The 15,455-nt window shown below is 43.2% G+C and overlaps 1 protein-coding gene across 1 annotated transcript in view; it reads left to right on the top strand.

Moving 5' to 3' along the window:
- Nucleotides 1-15,455, top strand: part of LOC126485089 (piezo-type mechanosensitive ion channel component) — a 699,946-nt gene that overhangs the window by 226,468 nt on the left and 458,023 nt on the right. The window contains exons 8-9 of the mRNA XM_050108694.1: nt 8,520-8,588; nt 12,700-12,747. Of these exons, the coding sequence (XP_049964651.1) occupies nt 8,520-8,588; nt 12,700-12,747 (117 nt within the window). The remainder of the gene's footprint in view (nt 1-8,519; nt 8,589-12,699; nt 12,748-15,455) is intronic.

Raw genomic sequence — 15,455 nt, 5'->3', positions numbered from 1 at the left:
CCTCAATGAGTGTTGTTGTCGATGTGCTATTCCATTGGTCTGTGGGATTTCAGTTGGGTTGTAGCCCAAGGAAATACACTCATTTCTCTAAGACTCGGTATATTCCATTACAGATGCCCACATTAAAAGAAGTCATACAGCCAGCTGAACAAGCAAGATGGCTTGGGCCATTAGGTTAAAAGAGTCGAAGAACTTGCTGTAGTGGGGGTGTGTCATTCATACCTGTGGAAGCCACACAGGCCCCCCCCCCTCCCCCCTCACCCTCCCGGGAGGGGGGCTGTGTCTGGTGGTGAGGGTCAACGTGGAACTGCTGTATGCGGTGTGGGTGGATGACGTCTTGGCCTGCACATGAGGATGGAGCGGTATAGGGAGGGACTGTCCCCCTCACGTGATCAGCTGGCATCATTCGAACTTTGATCGATTCTGTATTTCTGGATTTCCGGAAGGCTTTTGATGCTGTACCACACAAGCAGCTCATAGTGAAATTGTGTGCTTATGGAATATCGTCTCAGTTATCTACATCTACATCTACATTTATGCTCTGCAAGCCACCCAAGGGTGTGTGGCAGAGGGCACTTTATGTGCCACTGTCATTACCTCCCTTTCCTGTTCCAGTTGCATATGTGATTGGATTTGTGATTTCCTGTCGGAGAGGTCACAGTTCATAATAATTGACGGAAAGTCATTGAGTACAACAGAAGTGATTTCTGGTGTTCCCCAAGGTAGTGTTATAGGCCCTTTGCTGTTCCTTATCCATATAAACAATTTTGGAGACAATCTGAGCAGCTGTCTTCTGTTGTTTGCAGATGACACTGTCGTTTATCGACTAATAAAGTCATCAGAAGATCACACAAACTGCAAAACAATTTAGAAAATATATCTGAATGGTGCAAAAAGTGGCAGTTGACCCTAAATAACGAAAAGTGTGAGGTCATCCACATGAGTGCTAAAAGGAACTCGGTAGACTTCATATATATGATAAATCAGTCTAATCTAAAATCCTTAAATTCAACTAAACACCTAGGTATTACAATTATGAGCAACTTAAATTGGAAGGAACACAGAAAGTGTTGTGGGGAAGGCTAACCAAAGACTGTGTTTTATTGGCAGGACACTTAGAAAATGTAACAGACCTACTAAGGAGACTGCCTGCACTATGCTTGTCCGTCCTCTTTTAGAATACTGCTGTGCAGTGTGGGATCCTTACCGTATAGGAGTGACGGAGTACATCAAAAAAGTTCAAAGAAAGGCAGCACGTTTTGTATTATCGTGAATTATGGGAGAGAGTGTCACAGAAATGATACAGGATTTGGACTGGAAATCATTAAAAGAAAGGCGTTTTTCGTTGCGTCGGAATCTTCTCACGAAATTCCAATCACCAACTTTCTCCTCCGAATGCAAAAATATTGACACCAATCTACATTGGGAGGAATGATCACCACAATAAAATAAGGGAAATCAGAGCTCGTACAGAAAGATAGAGGTGTTCATTCTTTCCGCGTGCTGTACGAGATTGTAGTAATAGACAATTGTGAAGGTGGTCCGATGAACCCTCTGCCAGGCACTGGAATGTGATTTGCAGAGTATCCATGTAGATGTAGATGTAGATGTAGATGAAACCTCCCTAGGGGGGTTACCGTAGCTTGGAGGAACATGTGGTCAATGCCGCGTGGGAGCAGGCAATCAACTGACGAACCAAGTCCCCGGTTGGATGGGGTGAGTTGTCCTGCAGCTGGATGAAGATGTGGTTGTCGTCAGTGAGGATGGTGTTGTCCTTCACACGTTCGGGCGGGACGTCAGTTTGCAGAACCACTAGAGGGGTTAGGGGGTAGGGGGAAGAGGCAGAGAGAGAGATAGGGGGCGAGAACCTGACGAATGGCGTTGAGTAAGTGGTGAACCTTTAACCTGGATGTCCATCATGTTAGCAGTGGGGTTATGACCTCATATGGGCCTTAGTACAGTGGAGCAAGTAGGGCCCGAAGGTTGTTGTCGTGGAGGAAAATGAACTTGCATGAAAGGAGATTAGAGGGCGTGTAGGAGCAGGGGGGAGTATGGCTAGACGGGGCAGGGAGGGGGAGGGGGGCAGGGAAATGTTTGCAAAATTCGGTCAGATCCGGCTAACGAAGTGATGAAGGGGGTGGGATTGTTGGGGGAGGCAGGTTGTAACAGCTCCCCAGCTGCCCTTGATATCTGTTTTGTATGATAACCGTTAGGCCGAGGAGTAGTCATGGGAGGGCATCTGTCCAAAGACTGTTGTGACACTGTAGTGCTGTCTTGAAAGTGCGATGCCACCATTCTACCAGTCCATTTGCTTGGGTATGGTAGGCAGTTGTGTGACATTTGTTGATGCGACACAGCTGGCAGAGTTGAGCGAAGAGTGCTGACTCAGACTGCCAGCCTGGTCAGTGGTGACAGTAGTGGGGCAGCCGAAGTGGGAAATCCAGGAAGAAACAAAAGCCTTAGCCACAGTTTTGGCAGTTATATTGCTGAGAGGTACGGCCTCTACCCTCTACAATCAATGCCAGAAAGAACATAATGGAAGTCCTCTAAGAGGGGGGGGAGGGGGGGGGGGGAGGAAGGGGACTGATGAGGTCCTGGTGTATGTGGCGAAAGAGGCCAGATGGAATGTCAAATTTGCGGAGAGGTGGAACAGTGTGCCTGATGACTTTGTTGCGCTGGTGATACAGTTCTGGGCCCAGGTCTGACAGTTGCGCTTCATGTCTCACCACACAAATCGTTTGGACACAAGGCATGTCGAAGATTTAATTCCAGTGTGTGCTAGGCAATGTAGTGTGTCAAACACTGAACAGCAGAGGGAGGTGGGGATGAGGGGGGTCGTAGGGTGCCAGTGGAGGAGTTGCATCAGACTTCCTCTCAGACACTGGCAAATTTTGCTTTAATGAAAGACAGCGAAGTGGAGCTGCTGTTGAGAAGTTGCTGCGTATCCTCATCCTTGTTCTGCAGGGACTCAAGGTCGGAAAGGTCAACAATCATTGAGATGGTACTAATGCGGGAAAGGAAATTCGCAATGATGTTGTCAGCGCCTTTGATATGGTGGACGTCAATGGAGAATGGAGAGATGAAATAGAAATGCCAAAAGCGACGGGGGGAGGGGGAGGGTGAGAGGGGTGTGTGTATGGCATCTGCTACTTGTTTATGGTTGATCAGGATTTCGAAAGGTTGGGCCTCGACGTCGGGGCGGAAGTGTTTCACCGCCTCATAAACTGCTAAAAGTTCGCGGTCGAAGGCTGAGTATTTTTATTGGGTGCATGAAAGTTTCTTTGAAAAGAACTGAAGTGGCATGACTATGTATTGTGGCATTATTGAAGGACCACACCTACCCCAGAACAACTGGCATCCGTGATGGTGAAGAGGTCAGCATCCGATGGCTCATGTAAGAGAGTCTTTCAGGGCCAGGAAGGCTGTGCGCATTGGATCTGTCCATGGAACGGGATGCGTCCCTGAAATTTGCTTGCCAGCGAGGGCATTGGTGGGGTGGCCTGGGTGTCGGCTGCTGCAGGCAAATGACGATGGAAGTAGTTTATTGTTCCCAGGAACCACAGAGCTCTTTCTATGTGATAGGGAGTAGCATGGATAAGATTGATTCCGGCGGCTGAGACTGTGTACCCGAAGATGAGGGAGTTTCCTTTACTGTTGTGATGTGGCATTTGTGATCTTGCGCGGATTTGCTGAAGATCAGGATATCGTCAAGCTATATAAAACAAAGTCAAACTGGAGCAAGAGAGAGTCAGTAAATAATTGCTACATCTGGGCAGTGTTTTTGAACCCGAATGGCATGAAATGGTACTCGTACAACCTGATGGGGGTGATAATCACTATTTCCGGAATGTCTTGGGGGTGCTACTGGGATTTGGTGATAAGCGTGTTTGCAATCCAGTACGCTGAAAATTGTAGCACCCGCGAGAAGGTGATTGAAGTCGGAAATGTTTGGTATAGGATAATTCTCCAGTGTACAAGCATATGTAATCGCCACACATACGAAAGGAGCTGTCCTGTTTAGGGGTGATGTGTATGGGTGACGATCAGTTACTATCGGATGGCTGTAAAATTCCCTCCTCAAGAAGTTCATGTATTTGCTGGCGATCTGAGCGTAACTTGAGTGGGTTAAGGCGGTGAGCCTTGTGGTGAATATGTGGGCCCTCGGATGTGATGATGTGCCATTCAGGATGGTGGAAACCAAATGTTTGATGACTGTGTGCGAGCGGGGCATGGTGTCAGTGATTTATTAGGGGCACATGGCTTGGATGCGGTATAGTTGTCTGCTCAAGAGGGGAACGGCAGCGAAAAAGTTGCAGTTTTGTTATGTTTACACCATCCAGGATGGCAGTTTGAGAATGTTGAGTGTGAGGCGGGCACGAGCAGAGCCCGTAGATGTTGTCTATTGTCCATAGTACGCGAGAGAGGTGCACTCGGCAGTGGAGGCGCAAGAGGGGGGGAATGTTTATCAACATGGTGGGCAGGCGTGCGCACGGTGGTGGTGGGTGTGGTGGGAGACCGGACGACTAGGTTGTCATGAGGCACGCGAGTGTCAGTTTGCGAAACAGGTGAGAGAGAGAATGAGCCGAGCACATTTGATGGTGGCGGGGGAGGCGGGGGCAACACTGTGTGGTTGACAGTGGAGTTACATGATATAGGTGTGGTGTTGCTAACCTGTGTGCTGCTGTTGGTGGAGCTGTCGGGTGCGGCGGATGAAGGCTTGGATGTTGGCGCTGCCGAGTGGCGTGAATTGATGTGGGTGGTGATAGCGGCAAGCTCGTCTTCGGCGCATGCAATGCAATATTTCAAAACTGCATTCTCACAGTGTAGGGCGCATCTCTTGGCACTTTCCTCCAGGATGTGATTCACGGTTGCACAAGTCATGCTCGCGAGAGCCACTCACTGATGCTCTAAACACTTAACAGTGTTTACACTCGGAGCAGTTGGTGGAGTGTGGTCACACAGGATATGGGAGTTAGAGGTGTGGTGAAACAAAGAATTTCGAACATCATTTGGTGACAGGTGGTGGTGTGATAAGAAGTTGATTCCCAGGATCAATTCTGCTATGTCCGCCACGTGGAAGATACAGGGGAGGGAGAAGCTGTAAGAGAGGCAGAGTTGAATCTCGATGGAACTGCAGGTCTGAAGTGTAGATGAGTACATGGCTCACAGGAGAGAGCGTGTGCCTGTGAGGGGGGCTGTGACCATCGATTTAGGTATGACTGAGATGTCAGTGCCGGTGTCCATGAGGAAGTTGCGACTCGAAGAATAGTCTTTGATGTAAAGACGGCTGTTTGATGGGCCAGAGGTGTGGATGGAATGTAGCATGAGTTGGCGCTTAATGGATGATTGGTTTTTCAGATGCTTGCATGGGGGGTGGCAATTTCTTGCGTCGTCGCTGAATATGGTGAGGGTACATTGTGAGAGGAGGTGGCCGATAATCCTCTGTGTGTTCAGGTTTGTAAACCGCCCCTGCCCCTGCCTGTGGCTAGGCGAGCTACCAGTGCAGGAGTGCAAGCCTGTTGTGTGAGCTCCTGTTAGTAGCTTTGGTGTGTGAGTGAATAGACCTGGTCAGCCGTCCTCCGATGCAAACCGATGGATTCCAGGGCATGGGGGAGGAGGTTAACCTGGAGATCTGTAGGCAGTTTTGATAAACACACAGACCACAGGGTTTCGTCTGGCATCATTATCTTGCTGACCAGGAAGCGTAGCCATTGCTTAAGCTGGGATGGGGTGCTGTTGCTGAGATGTTCCTTGTACAGTATTCGCAGAATAACATCTTGTGGGGAACACGAGAGGCACTTGATTATAGTCTGTTTTGCAAAATCGTACTTCAAAGTTAGTGGCGGTGTCAGAAGTAGGTTGCAGATCAGGTCTGTGTGCCCATGCAGTTGAGTCATGAGACATGGGAATTTTATTGTCATCGGTGACGCAGTACAGTTCAAACAAGTTCTCCACCAGTACAAACCACATTACTGAGTTGTCCTCGGATAGTGGAGGTAGGGTTGGCAAGTGATCTGGTGGTGGTGACGAGGTGCAGTTAATTATGTATACGAGTCCCTCGTATCACTTGTATGACATGGACGCTGGACCAGCACTGTTGACACAGATGGCACTGCGTAGAGTGCGAATGAGCAGTCCGTCGGAGCAGATGAGAACGGCACTGAAGCACTAGGAAATGATACTGTAGAACTGTCCAATGCAACATTTGCGGCACGGAAGTCCTACACGGAAGGCATGGCCAGCGCCATGTGAAAAGCGAGTGGGTGAACAGCTGCAGCTGAAACCTCCTGCTAGTTTACTTGATTGGCGGGGGGAGGGGGAGGAAGAGCTGACGTAAGCGTTGCAGCGCAGTAAAATATTCCCACCGAGCTATCGACATGATGAGCCAGGGCATGTTTGGAGGGGTGGAAACCACAGTTAGTATCACTATTTGCCACATTGTTCACATTAGGTGGAGGCCTATATAGTGCACTGTGGGACCAAACAGTCACTGGGGGCAGAAACTGGCCTGGAAATGTTCGTAATATACACTGGGCATTGTCCACTTTGTAAACCTATGAAGCGGTAAAGCAGTCAGGCATCGCGGGAGTACAGTCGGTACACATGGTCTGCCTAACAAAGGTGAGATTGCACACGGCACTGCTGTAGCAGTCGCCCGGGTGGCCGGCATCTGATACATATTTTGTGCACGAAATGCAGAATCTGTGTCAGCTTGATGAAATTCAGGAACTTTGCTCTCCTCGTTATTGTTTTCAAAATGCACATATCAATGCACACTCATTGGAGAAGCAAAGCCTGAGTCTGCAGTCACATGTTGCACTGTCTAGTGGCGAAAGTGTTGGGGTGATGAAACTGCAGGAAACATGCCGTGTAATCCAGATGGTGGTGAAGCAACAAAATGTCCCAATGTAGGTGCAGGAGCTTTGATATCCACCTGCTGCACAGCAGGATGCATGTCCAAGTGGAACGGTAGACGCAAAAATACTTGCACTACGAGGAAACAGTGTGTGAATTCTTAATCAGGTCACCACTGTGGGATTTCAGTTGGGTTGTAGCCCAAGGAAACAGACTCATTTTTGTAAGACTCAGTATATTTCATTACAACAAGTCATACAGCCAACTGAACAAGCAAGATGGCATGGGCCATTAGGTTAACAGAGTCAAAGAACTTGCGATGGTGGAGATGTGTCATTTGTACTTTTCGATGCCACAGGTGCATACATTTAGTCGACTTCACATATTATTTTGAAGCTCTTATTACGCTGATCTTAAATTTTTCCATTTATCTGTTTGTGGGTCCATTTCATATTAATGTTAATCCTTCCTAGACTTTCCATTGTTTAATTATTGGAAAGGGTTTGGTGTATCAGAAATTTCAGTTGAAATGTGCTGACTACCCCATTCAGTTCTTACATCAGTAGTATACCTTCAGTTGTGTTATAAGGGGTACTGAAATAACGGATACATGCACTACTTCATCATCACAAGGTTAACAACCAGTGAAGTGATGTTTTACCATGAGCATAGGGATTTGAGAATGTAACATTAATCATTGGATGATATGGATACAGGAGGAGGAGATAAGAAATATTTTCATGAAGGCAGAAGAAAAATATAAGGATGACTGAAGAAAGAATATCCATGTGTGTAGCTCCATTCTATCCATTGAACTTGCATGGGATGAATCAACACATTTGGCTTCATATGTCTTTATACCTCTCCAGCATTATGGGAATGCACTTGCTTCCTGTATCCTTAGTTTGTTTTGTAGACAAATTCATTTCTATGCATAATTACACAGCATATTCTCTGTATCATGACTGTTTTTAATTTCTGCTGTTTTTCTTGAAACTCTATCCTAGTAAACATTTTGTCCATGTGAAAACAGTGGAAAATAGCTCAAGATGGTTGTCTTCAATTCAGTGGGAGTAAAGAATTTCCATCTAAGTTCAGTATTTCCCCTCAATAAAGTTTCTTGATAATTGTGTGTCTGGGAAATGAAATTTCATGTCATACCCTAAAATGAGGTGCAGTGTACAGTACTTCTTGTGCTGGATTTTGGTCACCTACTTTATTTTCTTGGCATTGTTATCAAATTTTGTTACATTTCTATCACACAGTCAATATACTCATTTACTGTGGCTGTATGGTTTCAAATTTAAATGCTGTTCTGTATTGTCTAACGGCCATCAGCTAAACCAGACATACTCAGGAGATAGTATGAATCAGCAACAGTGTTTGCTGTCAACAATATTATTGACTGCAGAATCTAAGTAGTGCATCAGTTTCAAATTCAAGTATTTGCTCTGTGGCTGTACAAGAGTCCTGCAACACACCAAAGCTTAAATGCATGTGCTAACACCAGTGATTTCTGTTGTTGCCCAGTGTACAAGGACACTTGTAATTTGAGATATTACCCTCAAGTTACTTCTCTGTACCAGAAAAATCATGATTCCTCTTGCTGGACTTTAGTGATTTGGCTGTTTTGAACATATTGATGGTCATATATGCTGTTCCAGGAAGTTTCTCTAGAAAGCAATGAATACTCTGTCATCAGTGGGAGCAGAACACAGATCAGCCGTCCAGAGGTAAGCTGAAATAAAACAGAGAACAAGGCCTGTTACTGTCGTCACTGTTGTGAACAGAGAACAACTGCTTCATCCTGCTTGCTTTGCCCTCATAGGGTTGATAAAACTGCTGTATGACCATCCGTACCTGTATAATAATGTGTGTTCTCTGTTTGGGAGGTATTCTGCACATTTTTAAAGCAGTTTTGTAACTATTTGTTTATAAGGGGTGTAATACTTTAAAATAATTGTAAGAAAGTCACCAAGTTGAGTGTTGTCACTCCAGTATTGCTAAAGTTATCCATTGCTGCTAATCCAAAAGTAGCTTATATTTTGGGTGCTTTTGTCTTCAGATATTGACTCATTTGTTTCTTGAGGGATAACCTACTGTGGCTTATAATGGTCTTTGTAACACTAAAAAGCTGTATATGCAAATGATAATAGAAAAATAATCTTCTTACGCAACTGCAATAGAACAGATTTTATTCAAACCTGTGTCTGCTGATCTGCTGCAATCTAGTGAGTGGATATTTTTTCCTATTTATGTTTGCTTGTAATTTCATTTTGGGTTACTCTTTTTGGTATGTGTAGCATAATTGTTAGTCCTGCATCTCATTTTGAGGGACACAGGCTTCAAAACATGGGTTGTATGTTCTTTGTGACATTGGTCTGTGTTCAGTGTAGCAGAGATACTGCATTAGTTAGTTCACCTGTCAGCAGGAAAAAAGAAACCTACACTGACACTTCTTTACAACACATTGTCTTATGGATTCAGTGTCTGATGCCACATTTTTTTTCCTCCTGTGTGCTTCCATCTTTTTTGCATAATATAAGGTCAGGTGCCCCTTTCACTAATAAACTTTTTTTCTTTGTTTGTGTGGTGCTTTAACTTATTGTCCAACAGGTTCCAAATTCAGTCCTATTTCCTTTTCTCTTAGAACTTACTGCTTGTGTTATTAAGAAATGTCAGAGAACAGTGAAAAGTGCAGAGATAGTGTGCAGCTAATGCATTCGTAATAATAAGTCTGTAACAGAATTGTGGTCTAGCCAGTAGTGATAGTGGTTAAACATATTCAGAACAAATCCCAATAGAAATGAAATGGTAAAAGACCTGTTGGCACACAACATATAGTAGTCCACTGTCAAGCAATTTTAGTTAACACGAGAATCAGTTCCATAATGTCTGAAATTTTCTTAAACACAGACATAAGCCTCTTTTAACGCAGTGCCCATTGCTACTTGTCCCTTGTAGCGTATATTGCAGTCTTCTGTCCACTGTCTATTCTGATAACCTGGGATTTTCCATTTTCTACAATTTTTTCTCTCTCTTAATGTTAAGATTGCTTTTAAATGCCAGATTTTGCCCTTCCTCACATGCTGAGTAAGCAGAGTTCCATGTTAATTCTTTGTTTTGGGTCTCTTATGATGTTATGCTTCATCTCATTGTAAAGTCTTACTTTCCCCGGTACAGTACTTCCTGAAATGGAAATTATATGCTTGTGTGGTTTCAGGCTACTGTGGTTTCAAGTTTATTTCTGTGTTGTATTATGTATAAAGTGATAGTTTTTCTTCTCATTAGTTTCTCTAATTATTAACAACTTTTTAAATTGATTGTTTGGATCTCATTAAAGTTAGTGCAGCTCATGGTTAAATTTTTGAAAGACTGCCAGAAATAAGTTGTGAAACATGAAGTGTTATTTTTGTCATTGCTTCTGTGTCTAACACACTGTAAATCCGAAATAATTACAAATTCAAAATTCCTTGTAATTGACTGAGATATCTAATAGGAAAAACTTTGCTCATCTGAACAGTTTGTGGGGTACGTAAGGAGTTACTTTTAACAAAATATATCACATATGTTCAGATGATGTGAAAACTCATTTTGGACTTGTAAGGAGTCTTCAGTAGTATAGACCAGAGAAAATGTGAAAGTGAGTGTAATATGCTCTGGAGATATGAAAATATGTAATATGATAAAGGAAAGAAAAAATTCAGTGATTACCAAGAGTAAGTGTTACAGTGAATTCTTAATAAGCAAACCTGATAACAAGAATTGAAGTAGTAGATAACAAATAAATAAAAGAGATATGATACAAAAAAAAAATTGACATGAAAACCACAATTCAAGAGAGAACTAACTGATGTGACAGAGACAGTTTCAACAAAGCAAATCATTTTATCACAATTGTTGATTATTAATGGCTTGTAAGTGTCTAAAAATGCAACTCTAGTTATGACTCCTTATGTTCTTTTTTGACCTACAGTGTGTGCACATTTATGCGAAGATGTCTTTTTGGTAAGCAAAAATGAAGGCAGGCAACCACTCAACCATAACAGGTTGATGCATGCAGCATAAAAAAACATTACAGAATGTGTCTGAAAACATGAACTTAAACTAGAAAAAGAGTGATAGCTCAGAAGCTAAAATGTCTCTGTGCTGTTAAATGTTTCTGTATGAACTACACTGAAATAGCTACAGGTTGGTAGTTGCCTTTCCTCATTTTTGTTTATTTTAGACATTCTGGAATTTCCTTTCTTGTAATAGTGTCTCTTTAGTCACAAATCAAATTAAGTGGGAAACACTGCTGGAACAATGAAGCAGAATCCTTTGGGATGACAGGTGCACCAAAGTATGCACTGCTGCTGAGAAATGTTCCAATTTCCTTTCCCCAAATGTTTGGCCATGTCTTCCTGATGAGAAAGTGTGGATTTAAGAAAATGCTTGTTGGGATTGTTAGACACTAGTAAAGAACATCATGCATGTGCAAACTTCATGTCATGAACATATACCATAGAGAGCTAGTAAGGATTAAACCATTACACCAGTAGAAAGCCCAAGCTATAGTTTGATGTGAAAAAAAAGTATAGCAAAAGAAGGGACTTTCACATTATGCAACATCTTCAGTCAGTTACCTAAATTGTTGTGTGTCTTTTGTTTGGGGGGGGGGGGGGGGGGGGGGAGGGGAAAGAGACATTCTTCTTCAAAAAGAAAACTGAGATCAAAGATAAAGTAAGTGAATTTTATACCTAAAGATATAGTTATTTCCCCCTTTACCTCCTTTCTTATAGAGAAAAGTGTCCTTGTATTGTCCAAGAGTCTAGACGACTAGAGGTGATTTGTTGAACATTTGATAGATTTATGGAAAATGTGGGTGAAAATAGTGCTCCAGTGAAGACAGGAAAAGATGTGACATAAAATGTTGGTATTTCAGTTGAAATAAAAATGACAAATTTCCTTATGATATGGAAATGGGTTTTTCTTTTACTTGTCTGGTATCTCATGTTAAATGCTCAAGAAATTTGTCTCATGGTGTAAATGTTTAAATGTGTTGTAATGTTTTGTGCTCTATCGGGTGTGATACAAGTGTATCTTTAGAATCATTTGAAACTGGACATACTGTCTGTTTCTCAATAACCCTCTGCAGTTCACATGCTGGATAAGCTTTAATCGCCAATACCTGCCATTTCAGACTAAAGGTAGTGAAGATTATCTTAGCATGGATGGCAGTGCTCCTCTGTCACGCCAGATATCAGTCAGGCTTTCACAGAAGAGATTAGCTCGCAGTCCTACTAACAGGTGGAGGTCAGCTACTCGGAAAGTCCGAGTATGTAACTTTGCTACTAACATAACACTGTTTCTTTATTGGCTGTTGCTTGTGAAATGTGCTGTCTGTGCTTCTTTGCTTTTGTTATATTGCTGTACAGTTTTATTTTTAAATTCTGAGTTATAATTAGAATATTGTTTTCAAGTATTGATCACAATGTTTAAGTCATGCCTGACTTTGTGATGAGAGAAACTTTACAGTAGGTGTAAAATGCATTATTGTTACCAATAACAAGTATTAAAGTCTATAATGTTTAACTATCAGTAACTGTAACAACTGTAATTTGTATTCTGTTAAGTTGGATACAAGTGAATTGTAGTTAAACTTATTAAAAATGACTACTTTATTTTTGCATGAAGCTTTTGTGTCAGTACTTTAATTTTTTACATAATATTTGCAAAACATAGAGCATGCACTAATTTTAATTAATTAATAAGTACTTCTACCATTTCATGAGCACAAATGAAAGCTGATTTTCCTTGGGTATTTGTTAACTTAGATGTGTTCCTGTTTCTGATGATTTTTAGGTTGAAATTGAAGATGATGAGAGTGTCGGCTTTAGAGAAAATACTCCCGTATGTATTAAATAATTGAATATTTCTTTATAGAATTATTAATTCCTAGTACATCAATGTAATATTATAATAATAATAATAATAATAATAATAATAATAATAATAATAATAATAATGCTTATTTATGTGGTAGCATTATATTTACAATTTTGCTGTTGACACACACACACACACACACACACACACACACACACACACACACACACAAACACACTGTACACTTGTTCTGATAATTGGTACTTGTTCTCAAAGTAATTTGTGTGTATCTCAATATTAGGAAAAGGATAGCATATCTCACTGTAAAGATTACACATTGAGCTGCAGAACAGGCACAACAAAACGTATGTTAAAAAGACTGTAAAATATTGAGCAGTCAGGCAAAGAATTCTTCTGGAAAGAAAACATACACACACATTCACACAAGTAAGTAAACCCCACGCACTTATGACTGCTATCTCTGGCTGCTTGGGCCTGAATGCAACTGCTGCACTGAACAAAAGCAGCAATCTGGAAGGAGGCAATGGAAGGGGAGAGGCAGCAGGGTGTGAGGAGAGAGAAAAGCACGGTCTGGCGGAGTGCACCGGAACTAGACTGTGGCATGACAAGGCTGTGAGGTGCAGCGTTGGGAGGCTGTGGGGAGGGAGGGCTCGGGTGAAATGGGGAGTGGAAAAGGAAATAGGCAGATAAGTGAAGAAGGATAGGTGTGTGGCAGAGAGTGGCACACTACTACTTTTCTTTTGAAAGGAAGGCAATCATGGCCAGCCACTTGGTACCTTCCTATGCCAGCCTGTTTATGGGCCATCTAGTATCTGAAAACCCCAGACATATGCCTTGCTCCAGGTTCATTGATACCTTCACGGTCTGGACTCAGAGCCAAGACACCCTATGCTCATTCCTTCACAACCTCAACGCCTTCCCTCCCATCCACTTCACCTGTTCCTCCTCAACCCCCTGTATGACTTTCCTGGACGTTGACCATCTCCGCTCTGATGGCTCCATCCACATCTCTGTCCACATGAAACCCACCAACCACAAACAGTACCTGCATTTCCACAGTTATCATCCCTTCCACACCAAAAAATCCCTCCTACACATCTTGACTGTCCAGGAGCAGCATATCTGCAGTGACAATGATTCTCTTGCCCAGTGTGTTGAAGGTCTCACTAAGGTATTCATAGTCAGTCACTATCCCCCAGATCTAGTCCGCGAACAGATCTCTCATGTCATTTCCCTACACACCCCCAAATCCCCAGCACTACAAAAGAGAGCCCCCTTCATCACCCAGTACCACCCTCGACTGGAACAACTGAAACGCAGCTTTTACTAGGACTTTGATTACCTATGATCATGCTCTGAAATGAGTGACATACTACCCAAGAGCCTTCCCATCCCTCTTAAAGTGGTGTTCACTCATTCAACCAACCTCCACAGCATCCTAGTCCATTCCCATGCCTCTCCCAATCCCAACCACTTGCCACAGGGATCATATCCCTGTGAAAGACCTAGGTACAAGAACTGTCCAATTCACCCACCCAGCACTTAGCACTTCCTATTTCAGTCTTGTCACAGGCTTATCCTACCCCATCAGAGGCTGGGCCACCTATGAAGGCAGCTATATCATATACCAGCTCTGCTGCAATCACTGCACAGCTTTTCATATTGGTGTGAATACCATCTAGCTGCTGACCAGGATGACTGCCCACTGTCAAAATATGGCAAAGAGCATGGTGACTAAACTGTGGCACAGTGTGCAGCTGAATGTAAAATGCTCGATTTCAGTGGTGCTTCCTATCCTGGGCCATCTGGATCTCCTCTCCAACACCATCTTTTCTGAACTGCAGTCATGGGTGTTGCCCTTACAACACATTGTACACTCATTAAGTTATCCTAGCCTCAACCTATGGTAATCTGCTGTCCCCACACCCTCCACCAACAGTGCACCCACCCCCCCTCCACCCCATCCTATCATCTCCTGCCTATTCATGTCCCCTCACAATCATCATGTGAGATCCTGTGCCAATGCACTTGCCTGTCTTTTCTCTTCCCTGCTCCTCTCCTTTTCCATCTGCCCCCTCCCCTTCTCACGCATCTTCCTGCCTCATAACCTCCTGACACATTGCCTAGTAGTCTGTCATGTCTCTGTCTAGTCCCTGCACGCTGCACCAGACAGCAATCTTGTCCGCACTCCTGTTGCCCCCCTCCCCACTGCACCCCTCCCCCTTTCCCAGCCCACTCCAGATTGCTGCTTTCATACAGCACGAAGTTGCATTCTGATCTGAACTGCTGGAGATGTTGGTCGTGCCTGTCCGAAACTCAGTGTTTCATTTTTGTAGCAATCTGTCCTTTCCCTAATATTTTTGATAATCCAACTTGGAGTTTCCATTGTTCATACTAAAGTTTACTGTTTTCCATGTCTTGAATTTTTATTAAGTGTAATGTTATTATGTTGTGAAGGCCATTGTCATTTTTTCCTTCATATAACAGTAACAGTTAAGATTATGTAACTATTAATGAACAACAGACCTTGCCTAGCTGGGGTGCTTGCATGCCTCACTGATACAGATAAGTTATACATTGGGTTTAATCACAGTGGAGGTGTATTTGCGGAGAGGCAAGACCAACCTGTGGTTCCTGAAGGAAGACAGCAGCTTCTTCACTAATTACAGGGGTAACAGTCTGGAGGATTAAGTGACCCAACCTTGTAACGC

This window comes from Schistocerca serialis, chromosome 6 (assembly GCF_023864345.2).
Source record: "Schistocerca serialis cubense isolate TAMUIC-IGC-003099 chromosome 6, iqSchSeri2.2, whole genome shotgun sequence".
NCBI lineage: Eukaryota > Metazoa > Arthropoda > Insecta > Orthoptera > Acrididae > Schistocerca > Schistocerca serialis.
Note: the sequence above shows the minus strand (reverse complement) of the source record. Positions and strands in the feature narration are given on the sequence as shown.